The following is a 13897-nucleotide window of genomic DNA, read 5'->3' on the forward strand; positions in this document are numbered from 1 at the left end:
GTGCTTAGCGTTACAACTTTTAACCGTCTCGGTGGTCACGTTTGCTAGCTTTTGTAGAGGAATTGGCTGCCTGTACCTCTTTTAAAAACGATGTAGCATCTCGTCAGTATATTATCTCTATGATCTCGTCTGTCTCTCTCGCAAACTTGGCTTGGCTTGGCTCACGCCTTTCTCGGGCTTAAGAAGTTCGTAGCGCGGTGTTTCTCGCACTACCCTTGTAAACCGTGCCAACTGTGCTTAGCGTTACAACTTTTAACCGTCTCGGTGGTCACGTTTGCTAGCTTTTGCAGATGAATTAATCGCAGAAACTTTGGTCTGTCTGTCTGTCTGTCTATCACTCGATTCAGCCAACCGGCCGAAGTGAAACAGAAACTGCGCAATATTCTTATACACCCACAGCCAAATCTAAACCCCTAAATCCGGTGTTAATGTTCATACTTGTCAACATTGTTGAACAAGAAAAAGACATTACGCAAATATAAGGCAGAAAATCAATACATATGAGTTTGCAGTGTTCCTTTATTAAAAAATCAACATAAGCTTGGTTTTTGCGATAGCAAATGAAATACATCAACAGCAGAAAACAGTCTCCTGCTGTTGCCCACGGTGCCTAGCGGCATTTAAAAAATCAAACGGAAATAGCAACGAAAGGTTCCACTATTCTAGCCACTGTAGTTCCACTAAGTAGGCTCCACATTCCGCTTGGAACGTTCCTGCAGTAGGGCAACGTGGTTCTACAAATGTTGTAGTAGGACGCGCGTCTATGCCGTACGACAGCCCTGGCATCGGGGCACCCGACTTGGAGGGAGGAGTGGAACGCTGTAAATTTAAATTGACTTGAGCAAACCTAGCTTGGGAGGAACGAGACGGGAGAGGAACAGAATGAGAGGTGAGCGGGAAAGAGAAGGGAGTCCTTTACTTGGCAAGGGCGCCAGTCGACTATCGTCTTGCGTCAACATTTGCAACTAAAGGAGCAGATACGTGGCCGATTTTTGTTGCCCACCAGTATCGGCTTATCGTCGCCGTCATTGCGATGCATTCATGTTTTGCCGGCCACATTGGCTATATACTACAACGCGTAAAAGCGGCGGCGGTTGTCGCAAGAACAGTCATTGCCGACGCAGCTGGCGAGCCGCGCTTCGATTTGCCGTCTCCATGGTGACTTCGCCAGCATTGCGAAGCCACCTCCCCCAACTCTACGGAACACATCTCTCCACTGTCGTTCTGTGCTTTCAATCACGCGCTCTGGTGACACAGCTACGCGAAACTGAACGGAATGGAGATTTCGCCGGCATGCCCCACGTATTGCTCGCGCAATAAAGGATAAGTTAGCCTTTTCCTAAAGCAGTCGAGCGCGTCAAAGGCGAAATCGTGCCGAAACGATGCCAAGATAAGTACGCTGTTGTCGCAACGTTGCGGCACTGAAGATGTATCTTTTCTGGGAGCATGCATAACCGACGGCGTCCACCCCTTAATCAAGCTGCGAGGAAACATTTTCACGCGGGATATACCGTGCGGTTATTCTATTGGGAGCCCGAGGCCTGCATCGGTTCTCGCGACACTAGAAGTCTCCAGAATTTCAGCTAGACAGAGAAGAAAAAAAAAAGAACAAAAAAAAAACAGGGCCGTAGTTGGAGGTGGGGAGAAACGGACAAAAAAAAAATCAGTAAAGACAGGTGGAATATTGCAACCAGCACTAAACGAAGTCAGGGGATAAAGTGACGTCATCGGGTGCCGGGGCTGCAGCTGTCTTGGTGGTGCACTCACGCTGCCTGTCACGGCGCAAGAAACGCGGTCAGAGGCACATACCGTGCGTGACATGAAGCGGGCAATCCGAGAGCGAGGGTCAATCATTTTTAGAAAGTTGAACCCCCCGAAAGCGAGAACGAGGTCTCAGCAGAAACCAATCGTGCAGAAAATTTGACCTCCACACCCATTGCTGCGCTCAGCTGGCTACCTGCCACGCTCTCTACTCAACTTTCCAGGAAACTAACGGCACTTCCTCCGGCCGCTACGTGACGACGGCGCCTTGTCTGCTCCCCCTTTCTCTCCTTCGAGGAGCGCATACGCCCTGTAAGCTTTCCTTTCTCTGTGCCCACACACCCGCGTGCCGATTAAGAAAGGCACTACGTGTGTACAGGGGCGGTATTCTCGTGTTTGTCCGTTTTGAAAACGTCCGTTTCGCGTCCGTTTTGTTGTGACGTGCTTTCAGTTGTAGGCGGGCTTGGGGTTGACTTTTGCGCAACTGTTCTTGTAAACACAATTTAAACGACTAAACCTATTCCAAACTTATTTCATGTGTTTATTGTTCCGCAAGCGAACCAACAACAAGGCGACGAAAAATCGTCTGCTCCAAATCGTCTGCTCATCGAGAAGCCGCGGCTTATAGCTCCGCCGTGCTTGCATGGCGTCACATCCGGGTGTTCGCTTTTAGCCCATCAGGGCTTGCTCAAAACGGACACTTTTGAAACGGACACAAAAGGGACAAAACCCGAGAATACCATCCCAGATCTCCCGTGCTACGAACAAATTCGCGTGGCAGAGGGGGTCCTGCCTCATTGTTTCCACGTCCTCACGTGACCTCAGAATCGAGGTCTGAACAGTGTTGCACGCTTTGTTTCCGCAACGCGATGACCGAATATCTACCCACCAGCACTGAGCCGGGCTCGCGTGAACGAATGGAGAGAAAGCACTTGGCGAATGGTGACTTCCCACACGCGACACGCACACAAGGGACACGCGTCGTTGCTGCAGGAACGCCGCCAACAGCAACGTTATATTGGCGCATGCTGCGTTCACATCCAATGACGCTGCTGTTATAAAGCCACGGGTCACGTTGCAGCCAATAGGAACGTTACTCCTACGGATGACGCATTCGCAGCCAATGACGCCGTTGCTTTGGAGCCACGTGACGCGCCGCAGCCAATGGGGACGTCAAGCTGGTGCAAGCCGCGTTTGCCAAAGAAGCCAATAAAGTAACCGTTTTGCCATTGACGCCGCTGTTTTAACACCATGTGACGCGTCGCTGCCAATGGGAATTTTTTTCGGAGCATGCCACCGTTTGTATTTTTTTTTTCGCTCTAAAAGAAATCCGAATAATATAGCAGGACTCTTTCTGTGCGCAGCTTCCAACAATTATTTCCCCTTCCCTTGCCTTTTTGTAACACTGTCCGTTTTTTAGGTGCGATGACACGTGTTCCCGAGTCGAATTTAGCAGAGAAAAAGGAAGTGCTTACGAAAGCATGAACCATCGCCTCCTGTATGCGATGCATAAACGTATACGCGCTACAGAGCGAGGGTGCACAGCGCGGCTTTTACGGTTCGAAGCAAAAGCCCTGACAAAATCAGTTCTCCTTGCATCTCTATCGTGTCACGAATAGGCGCCAGCGCTCACCTGAAAAAAAAAGGGAAAAGAAATGAAAGAAACAAAAATCCTCTAGCATCTTCTTTAAAAGAAAGTTGAGAGAACCGCGAAAGCTTTCTTGCGTCAAAAGTGCGTTAAAAGTGCGTCAAAACCTTCGCCGAAAGTGAGTCCACTCGATCGTCAAACCTTCAAAAACACAAATAGCAAACAAAAAAACGAACCCATGCGACGATGCTTCACGCACTAAGTAAACGCATCTGTACACGAACAATCCAAATCTATATTGATACGTGGGCTATGAAATAAAGGTATACTACTGTACTCCTGCTTCATAATCGATGCGTGTATTGCCTCATCTATAACCGTTCCTTTTCTGCGATTTCCAAGTAACCATTTCTACAGAATGGAAGCCGGGTTTCACGCACGCGCTGTATATGTCCAGAGATCTTGTCAGAGCTTTTCGGTCGGCCAACCGGTCTATGGGGAAACGCATTAGTTTTTTGGCAGGATACAATCGGTACCATTAAGAAAGCTTTCGCTTTAAAAATTCCTGGGGACGCTGAACCCTACTCACATAAATGCGAAGGCATTGGGGCTTCGCCAGGCGCTCATTATCAAAGACTACCGACTTAACAAAGCTTTAACGTGCTATTGTTTACAGCATACTACGAAAAGGACGTTCGCAAGCAGTGACTTACCCGCGTTTTGTCTCTATCTCTCTCTCTCTCTCTCTCTCTCTCTCTCTCTGAGCACGACGATGAAAAAAAAAAAAAAGTTCCGCAACAGTACCCAGCACACACGACGGCCACGCACACTACAAGCACAGTGAGAGGTCCCTCTGCAGCACAATAAGCAGGGAAGATGTGATGAGGAAACTAAAAGGGATCGGGCGAAATGAACCCCGCACACGCACGTCCGCCAGTTTCACCTTATTGGTAAAGACAGGCGCCGATCTGGGTATCACCCTTAACTGAGTAGACGTCCGTTGTCAGCAGTTTGATGTTCCGGCGAAAGGAACCACAACACAAATCTGTCACACAACCAGAATAGCATCGATTGGAATGACCACCCGTCACCTTTCTTTTTTCGGTTATTGCGACAGATATTACGACAGTTGTGGCAACAGTCTGAACCCGGCCTTACACCATTTATCGTGGTGGCTGTCATGAAGAGGCTGAAACTTGAACTACCGCATTTTCGCGCGTATAACCTGCGCCAAAAATGCGATAATTCCAGTGACAAAGTAGGGGTGCGGACAATTGCGCGGTGCGCGAATGTGGGTGAGGTGCGCGGGTATTTTCTTTGGTGCAGCTTCACGGCAATGCGCGTTGTGCCGTGAAGCTGCATTGCTCGTTGTGCTGCGAAGACGACCTTGTGTACATTAGTGAGGACCGCGGCTCTAGCGAGAGCAGTGACAATAAGTGAATTGTGACTTTCGCCTCGCGTCAGTGTATTCTAAGCGAAATCTCCGGCTGAGCATGATTCGCGGGTCGGCGGCTGTCTTGTGGGTGTGCTTGGCGAGCGACGTCCTGCTGGCGGGTCGCATCGGCAAAGGTGTAGTGGCGTCATTTCCGTGGCGGATATGACGTCAGTGAAATCGTGGTGTATCCCGGTGTAAAACACTTCCGTGAAAAATTATAAAACCCGAAAATGAACAACCCTAGGTATAACGTACTCTTTAGTACTGGAGGTTGCTTCCCCGCAAGAAGACCTTGTGTGCAGGGGTGCACCCTTTACAGGCCACTTGCTTCGTTGTACTGGCGTCGCTTCCGTGACGGGTATGACGTCAGTGAAATCTTCGTGTATCCGGGAATAAAACACGTTCGTGTTAAATGAGCCAGAGTTCAATTCCAGGTATGAGTGAGTGAACATTTTATTAATACGAGCTTCAGTAGAAGAAAAAAATGAAACAAGACAAGCATAGAACGAATAAACAGTTATGCAGAGAAGCACGCTCAGAGGAAGAAGTCGCATACGAAGATCAAACACTGAAGCGGCCAAGAATAGAAACATGCGGAGCTTCTGTTTCACAAAAAATCGCAACCAAGACGGCAACCGCGCAGTCAAACGTGCGACCGGAAGTACGCTGGTGCGACGTATATCTTTCGAATTCCTCCGTAATCATCGCGGACTCTGGAGTGCTTAACGCACTTCCGTCGCCAGCTCCAGAGAGAATGGTGCGTGGGCTGATTCGCATTGGTGCGAATAACGGCGCTGTTTTGGAAGCTTTATCTCGTGACATCAGACCCCGACCTGAAGCCAATTACGCTCTTTCAACACTTGGAAGTGTCACGCACTGAGTGTGAAAGACACGAAGCAGGGGCCGTGCACAAGACAGAGAAACGGGACAGCCGGTTTCTGCGTGAAATTGCACAATTTCGCCGCAAGCCCCTCCCGCACGCAGGCTGGGGGCAAAAGTAACAGCAACGCCCTCTTCAAGACGCTGGGCTCGGCTTCTAGCGCTTTGCCTTTTCTCGCTGTTATGGCCTCTGGCCTGGCGAAGCAGGATTCAAAGCCGGTATACTTGCGCAACCACCGGTACGCCATGCAGGGAGAACTGCCCAGAGCGCAATTGCGCTGCCGCCCGCATGAATGCGGTGAGAAAATAGGCTGCAAAGTCCCTTGAAATGCCGGGTGCACGCGACGAGAGGCTCGCTTGCGGCTTTGACGAGGCTGTGTCGAAACTGGATATAAGAAAGACAAGCGTGCGGCACGTAGCTAGCTATTTCGACGAAGATTGAGAATAATGACGGTGCACGAATTCGCTTGCAGGACACGAGAGAAGTGCGTTCTGCCACTGTTCACTGAGGCCCGTGTAGGTGTCCTTTTGAGCAGATTCTGAATACCACTGCAATCGATTTTGTAGGGACGACTTTATCGAACGCAAAGCGCGACACGAAAGTGATATTTGAGACTCCCGTAAGACGACTCCCCTACAGAAAGTAAGAACTCAAGTGTGGTGCACGTCTTGTGAATCCGTCCGGCGTATTAGTAAGAATATGCTTGTTCCTGTTGAAACCAAAGTTTATAACGGAAGAGTTTTGAAGAAGGAACAGTAGCGCTTACGTGGGCGGATAAGGTAGCGTTTGATGGCGCAATTAAGTGACGCGCCGGTTTTCGGCAACTTGCCGCACATAAGATTCCTGCTCTCACTGCAATCTGAAAAGTAGCGGGACATGCATATACGGAACAGGTTTCGGCGACTCCGACTGCCCATTAAGTCCGGTCTTGAGCATGACTTGGGAGGAAACTCAACCAAATGTCCGTTCTCAGCTTTTACGAACTGCGCCTGACGAGACGTCGGTTTGTTGGCACACCGTGCTCCCATTCTCGCAACCGTCGATCGAAGCTATTTCTATTGGCACGTCCGTCAGTACCTTTTCACGAGTGTCTCGCATCGCATTTAATGCACGCGGTGGGCCAAATTTTCGAAAGAACAACGGACATAGCTCACTACTTTTTCTCGCTGCGAACAGTCGCACACCGCCACGCGGAAAATGTGGTTGTAGTGTGGCATCGGAAAAAGCATCGTCACCGTACCCGCATCCCAGTCAGTCTACGCTCATCTGAGAAAATTGCCATTATATCTGACAACCACAAAACTAAGTCTGCTTCTAACCACCTAAAACTACGCGACATGCCAGACAGGTTTCGACTAATTAGTTATTAAAATGGGGTAATAAACAGTGAACGCGACACTATTACGTGCGTTCAGGTGGTTTCACCCGAGAGCCTCTGACGTTGCGCCAATTGCATAGAATTAACCCGATTGCAACCAAGCGCTTATTCAACGTACAACCCGGCGAAAAAAGTTGTAACACATATACACACGCACAGGGTACAGAACTATTAGGCGCTTAGCGATGCAGAAACACGCGGGCGTACTTTTTATTTCTGCTATTTCCTCTTTCTTATTGTTGTTCCTTTTTTTGTGGAGGCTCGGCCGCGAAACGTCAGAAGCGCCGCGAGTACTATTTAAAAAGGGTAAAAAAATAAACGCACAAGCAAGAGTCGGCTGTGCGCGTGGGAGCGTCGCTGAGGAAAGCGCGCCCGGTGGGAAAGATGAGTGATTTGGGTTAGCGCGCGAGCGCTGAAGCAGAGTCTGGCTGAAGCACACGCCTATGACCCCGTGCATGCAGCTTCGAGCGACCTAGGCATACGCAAACACATCACCAACACGGAAACATGGCGGCAAGCGAAGCGAGACGCGGCAGACAAGCGTTTTGCAGCAGAAAAAAAAAACAGGAGACGGCAACAAGTCTGCCGTCGGCTTTTCTCGCGTCTTCGCGCGCCCTTGGAATACGTATTCGAGCAGCGAGGCATACACATTGCGCGTCCCTATTCTGCTTATGCGGTTTAGCGTAAGGCTAAGCGAATACTGTTCGGGCAACGAACAGCGTGGATTGCGTTAGCAACGTCGTTGTTAGCGGCAGACGTTCGTTCCTTATTGGGCAAAGCCAAGACATGTCGGCGCAAGAGGCTTCACGCATCCAATAGCTGAGCGAGAATGGTAGGGGAAAGGGGATATGGATACGGACAGGCGGCGAAGCGTCAGCTGAGGTTTTTCTGAGAAGGTGAATCGTTTTGGGGAGATGTATTCAGTTACAAAGTTTAACAGAGAGGCAGAATTTGAATGGTGTTTGTGTGCTGTTTCGCCTGGCTAGGACGCGCGCGCTTAACTCGTCCGTATAAAAAGCGGATGCTTGAAAAGTGCGTCCGGGCATTCGGAGACAAACCGCCCGTCTCCAGGCGGTCTCTTGTCGCGCGCAAACACGTCATTGGCCAGTGAGTGGGGATTTTTCAAAAGGAAACGAAGCTCCGGGAGTTCCTCTGAGTGAAGCTTGTGCGAGTTCGTGTGTCGGGATTGGAACTCGCGCAAATAACGGACGATTGTGCGCGGTTTTAAAGAAATTGAATTAATTTGAGCTTTACCAAAGTTGCTCACAGCCACGAATTGTGATCGCAAGTAACTAAGCGACGACACGCAGTTGACGAGTGATAGTACCTCCACGCCGGACTTCTAGCAGGAAAAGACGGATTCTACGAAAGCCAGTAAGCGAACATATTGAATGCCCATTTTACGAAAGTCATTTAACGATGTATTAAACACTACTGTTCAATACATCTTTGACTTGAACACTAGTGTTCAATACACCAGTAAATTGAACACTAGTGTTCAATACATCGTTAGTACTAGGGCTCCTGAGCACTAGGCTCCCGAGTATATGGCTGTCTTTTCCTCGAGTATTGCGCGAAGGCAATCTCTGTTCCCTAAATTGTTGCCACCTTAGGCGCACTTTTTCACCCTGTTCCCTCTTGTCCTCTAGTGAATTGCTGTTCACGCGGACTCCGTAACGATGCCCGTTCTTCTTTCGTGTCGCAGGTGCAGCATGAGGACCACAGTACTGGCGGTCACGGTACTCGTGACCCTGGCAGCGGTGTCCGCATCTAGGGTGCGTAAACCACCTCTCTTAATAACCTCACCTCGCTCAACTTTTGCCCCGCCTTCCTGCGCTTGCCTGGTCGCCACTGCTTTCGTCATCGCCTTCGAAAAATACGCGACAAACCTCCCAAACCTTTTCACCAGCATCTCTCGAGTAATTTCCCGCTGCTTTCGCTCTCGTAATGTTGTCTCGCTCCCTGACGACAAACTATAGGGCCGTGCCGGCGGCGCAGAGACTGGGCGATCGAACGAGAGAGGTCATAGCGAAGAGTGCCTTTGTGGTTCCTGTTGGTGGCTCCTGTGAACAGGCCAGACGTTCAGCAACCGCTATGAAATAATAAAAAGTGAATTTTAAACGCGACAATTAAAATTTTAAAAGACGGCAACATAGATCGCAGTCAACAGTCTCGAACCCTGCCAAGTGATTAATGTTCCCGCTGCCACATGCTGACGTTTTTTTTTTGTTTTTTTTTGTTAACTGCCCGTTTACATCGGCGACCCGCAGTCACCCCAAAGGATGAGAGAACATGAAGGCCTCGTATGTCACGTTCCGTCACTCCGAGACAGGCAGTGTAGTCTCGCAGCCATTAGCTGATGTTGAACTTGATAGGACATGCTGGGCAGTACACTGCGGAGGAGAAAGCCATTCGCGAGTCCCGTTCGCGCGACCTGCGTGTGCTTAGTTCTCCTTCGCGGTCCCCCTTCAAATCAAGCAGGGTTACTAGGTTCTTACGCAGCCGGACCGCGTGTCCGACCTAAAAAGCCGAAAGCGTGCCCTAATTTCCGAACGTGTAGGGCACCTTCTTTTTTGCGGCATCGTGCGCATTAAATGCATTTTGTTTACTTTTTAGTTTTTTTTTACTGCGCATGGTTAGTACGCATAGTAAACTTGGACTAGATTATACCAGTAAGGCGGTACATTCAGCTCACAAAAGAAAAGTGTGTGTGTGTGTGTGTGGGGGGGGGGGGGGGGGACGTCGAGGGTTTACAAAGCGCACATAAACAAAAACGCCGCAACGCGAGAATTTAGGAGTAGCTATGGCAAGCTATGATTATGAAATAGTTACTGTGACCAAGGTTTCAACCAATCTGTCTTAAACATTTATATTGTTAAATAGAACCTGGTTAAGGAGACACGCCGTGAGATTTGTTCCTTCGATACTAGCGCACGTTCAGCAAGTTCCTCTTGATCAAAGAGTAATCATACATTAGTGGATCTTTAAGAGTCAACGGGCACTTTAGGCTCGGCCCGAAGCGCACGCAGTTCCCCGGCTTCAACAGCCGCAACATGGCGTTTCTCGCACACCCGCCACACACCGCGTCAACCACGCTTTGCACTCTAAACGTCTCAGTGATCACGTTTGCTCGCTCTAGCAGCGGCAGTGGCAGCCTGCCGCTCTATTGTTATCCGCAAGTACAGGGATTTCGTCGCTGTCGATCACATTCCGTTCTCTTTCGCTACCTACTCGACCCTGCACTCGCCTCACACTCTATTTTACAACGTACACAAACGGTGACGGGACACGCCGATGTTCGGTCGGCCAGAGGCAGCGGTGCGAACGCCGCGCCACCGCAGCCGCTGGCTCGGCATGACGTCTCCCTCTCCACACGCGCTCTGTCTTTATTTCCGTCGCTCTGTGTCCGCGAATCGACGGCGCAATTTTTTGCCGACGTGCCTTGCACTGCTCCGGCACTAACGAGCCCGTCCTCCTACCGTCAGGCACCGCGCCAGGCGGGCTACCAGACGGGGGCGGCCTCCTCCGGCCGGGGCCAGGCGCCCGTGGGCTACGACGCGTACCAGCCGCAGCAGGCCCAGGCGCAGTCCTTCCGGCCCCAGGTGTCGTCGGCGCCCCAGCAGCAGGCCTACGACCCCTCCGCCTTCCAGGGTCAGCCCGCGCCCCGGGGTCGGTCCACCGTGCAGTCCTTCGGAGGCGGACTCGCCAGGCCCACGCAGCAGCAGCAACAACAGGGAGGACAGCAGGCAAGCTGCTCTCTTTTTCCCCGTTTTGTGACCCCCCCCTTAGCTGGCATGCCTTTCAACCCGGCATCCCTACTAGTGCCGTTTCTGTTCTTTCCGAATTGTGCAATAAACCTTTCAGTTCAAATAATCTAAGCGGGATACTTGACGAATCAAAGCTGAGCCATGGTCAATAAACGTCACGCAACTTGGAGAGCGTTACCTATTTTCGGTGTGCATGGTTGTCACCACTCTATTGTAACACATGGAGGCTCGTGAGAAGAATAAGCACGGCGTCCATGCACTTGTCATTCTAAAGCTGTCCGAAGATTCATTTTCTAGCGAAAATGCAGATACCCGCACTTAAAGATGACAAGTTAGAAAGCGGACTCTGTATCTATCGCTGATTTCGAGCAATCTAGAGAAGCTCGCCCCCTGAAGAGCGTGCTTCACCGCATCAACACCCGTGTTGCGGAAAAGCCCGCCTTCAGCTCGTGCGGCTCATGACGCTCTTTTTCCCATTTGAAACGGCAGTCGCAGGAGGAAGAGGAGGAGGAGAAGCCGAACCCGCTGACGCTGCTGCTGGAGAAGTCGACGTTCACCTGCTCGGGCAAGTCGGACGGCTACTTCGCGGACAACTCGGTCAACTGCCAGGTGTTCCACTACTGCGTGGCCGGCGCCAAGCACTCGTGGATGTGTCCCGAGGGGACCGTCTTCCACCAGGTGCACCTCAACTGCGTGCCGGCCAGCCAGGACATCTGCAACACCGCCGAGAAGTTCTTCTTCGTCAACGACTACCTCCACAAGGCCTGTACACTCTTCTCTTCTTCCTTTTCCGTCCCTGTCCCTTGTGGCAGCGGCCTGAGTGCTCGAGGTGGGGATATTAAAGTAGATAAAAACAGGTTCGCCAACATTACCACTTGCGGTCCAGTCAGTGTAACATGCGTAACAGGTGGTGGAAAGGTTCGTTCTTTGAAGGCACTTCTGTCCGAGATACTGGAAGTCTGAACAACCCCCGGAAGGATCCAGCAGGTACTCAGGGCTTCTTTCCCAACCTGGGCATTCTGTTAGAGTTATTTGGTCAGGCTGTCGTTTGCAGCCTGCTCCGGTAGCCAGGTGTTAATGCCTTGACAGCTGCATATGTGTCAAATTGATTGATTGATTCTAAGGTTTAATGCGCCGATGCAGCACAGGCGATGAGGCGCGCCGTAGTGGAGGGCTTTGGATTAATTTTGACCACCTTGGGACCTTTAACGTGCGCCTAAATCTTGTACACACGGGCGTTTTCGCTTTTCGCCTCCATCAGAAAAGCAGCCGCTGCAGCGGGGAATCGAACTCACGTCCTCGTGCTCAGCAATGTGTCAAATTGCGACCTTGACACATCGATAGCAGCAATGGCAACTTGTATGATGTGAGACACCTTAACTGAATGAAGGACGGAAATATTATCGCCAGAAGAAAAAAAAATGCGAAACTTTGACACTAATATTCCATCTGGAAGAGGTGGAGCCTTTCGTATACTTTACATTGTCTTCAAGCGAGTCCCAGATGCTTGAAAGGTGCCCAATATCTGGCTTATTCAATTCAGTTTTTCATCGTGTCCACAGAATCCGAGCTTGGTGTGCTATGTGTCCACAATCTTAGCTTCACTGGGCTACCACAGCTCGATGAGTTGTGGCCTTGGCCATGGCTCGTGCTTGCCTGGAAACGTCGAAGTGCCTCGTAATGGCTGTGAAAGCGTGGCGCGGCTGTGAAGCCACCGCCAATAAGCACTTTCCGATGCTTGCTACAGAGCAAACCAAGACGCCAGCCAAAAATTATTGCTAACACCCACTGCACTTATGCGCTTTAAACATACGGATTTTTCGTAACGTAGAGACGGGGCAGGGGAATTTAAAGGTAGGCAAGATGGTATGGCAGTTTCAGGCTAAGCAGCGAGAAAAGGATGAACACTGACAGAGAAGCTGGGATGCACTAAAGCACTCATTGTGACTGCAGTTGCCAGTCAGGGTTCGTACTACCATTTACCCTGAGGTGTCGTTGGAGGATTGCGGTATCTGATAAGGCCCTCTGATTTCAATTTGTTCTAGATTCTGCAGGCTCCCTGTGTCATATTATGATGTTTCAAAGAAGCATTTAGTCGCAGATGCGGATTATATAAGCCCGTCTCTGCACTGCTCGCAGAGGATGTACTAATGTTTGCGAGCGCTCACCTCGCGACGAGGCAGCCCGATATTAATTTTTTTGTCGTGTGCCGATTCCCGAGTATAATTTTGCATTATTTGTCGTACTTATTTCGTAGAATGTTCGTGAAATTTATGCCACATTGGCTTGTCTAGGGTAGTGACCAATGTCTGAGGTATGATATTGGCAAGCATAACTGGCGTGCTGTCAGGTATGAGTGCTCCGCTAGACTATGTAAGCACACAAAACTGATTTACATCGTAGTGTAGATCCGTAGCACGACCATCTGAGAGCACACTGCTTACGGAGACTCTGTTAGTATATTTCAAAGCAGTGGAATGACAATTAGCTCCACGCATATGCTGATTTCGTGACGCCAGCCTGTGACACACACCTGGCGCTTATACAGGCCATATGTACCACACTAAGATCGCGTCAGAAACATTTACACTCTCGTAAATACACCACATTTGCGAACAGAGTGACTCCTCCACATAAATATGTATTTCCAGTGCATACAAACAGTAAATCTCAGTCACGAATGTGGATCAAAAGCAGCGGCGACATTGGGGAGCGGGCCAGAGTCTCCTGTGGCTGCTTTCGAAACGGGCCGCTAAAGGGATTTCAGTGGCGCCCCTACAGGCAGCGCTTAAGGTGTATACATAGCTTGCACTGAAGTCGCTGTAGCCGCGAAATTGAAGCACTGAGTACATGGTGGAAGGCTGTAAACTTATGTGAACAGCGCTTAGAAAGCCAAGAGCAGCGCACCAGAAAGGACAGTGTTTACATGTGCAAGTTATGTATTCTTTTTCCATCAACCATGTTTGAGGTGGTATTTCTATAATTAAAAGACATCACCCAAATATCCACTTCGGAAATTCAGGAGAGTTGGCCATGCAGAGTGACTCAGAAAGCAGCATGGCTTATTCTAGGTCTGTCAGGCTATCTT

At 50.1% G+C, this 13897-nt stretch overlaps 1 protein-coding gene across 5 annotated transcripts in view; it reads left to right on the forward strand.

Moving 5' to 3' along the window:
* LOC144162984 (uncharacterized) overlaps window positions 1-13897 on the forward strand; it is a 38288-nt gene that overhangs the window by 18255 nt on the left and 6136 nt on the right. Inside the window, exons 1-4 of one of the 5 annotated variants that reach the window (XM_077693747.1) lie at window positions 7920-7938; window positions 8748-8817; window positions 10528-10788; window positions 11299-11571. In XM_077693747.1, coding sequence (XP_077549873.1) covers window positions 8755-8817; window positions 10528-10788; window positions 11299-11571 — 597 coding nt within the window. In that variant the 5' untranslated portion in view covers window positions 7920-7938; window positions 8748-8754. The other 4 variants (XM_077693744.1, XM_077693743.1, XM_077693745.1 and 1 more) reach the window with 4 other exon arrangements.

This window comes from Haemaphysalis longicornis, unplaced genomic scaffold, assembly GCF_048455015.1.
Source record: "Haemaphysalis longicornis isolate Haplotype H1 unplaced genomic scaffold, Haemaphysalis longicornis Haplotype H1 scaffold_12, whole genome shotgun sequence".
In the NCBI taxonomy this organism is placed as follows: Eukaryota; Metazoa; Arthropoda; class Arachnida; order Ixodida; family Ixodidae; genus Haemaphysalis; species Haemaphysalis longicornis.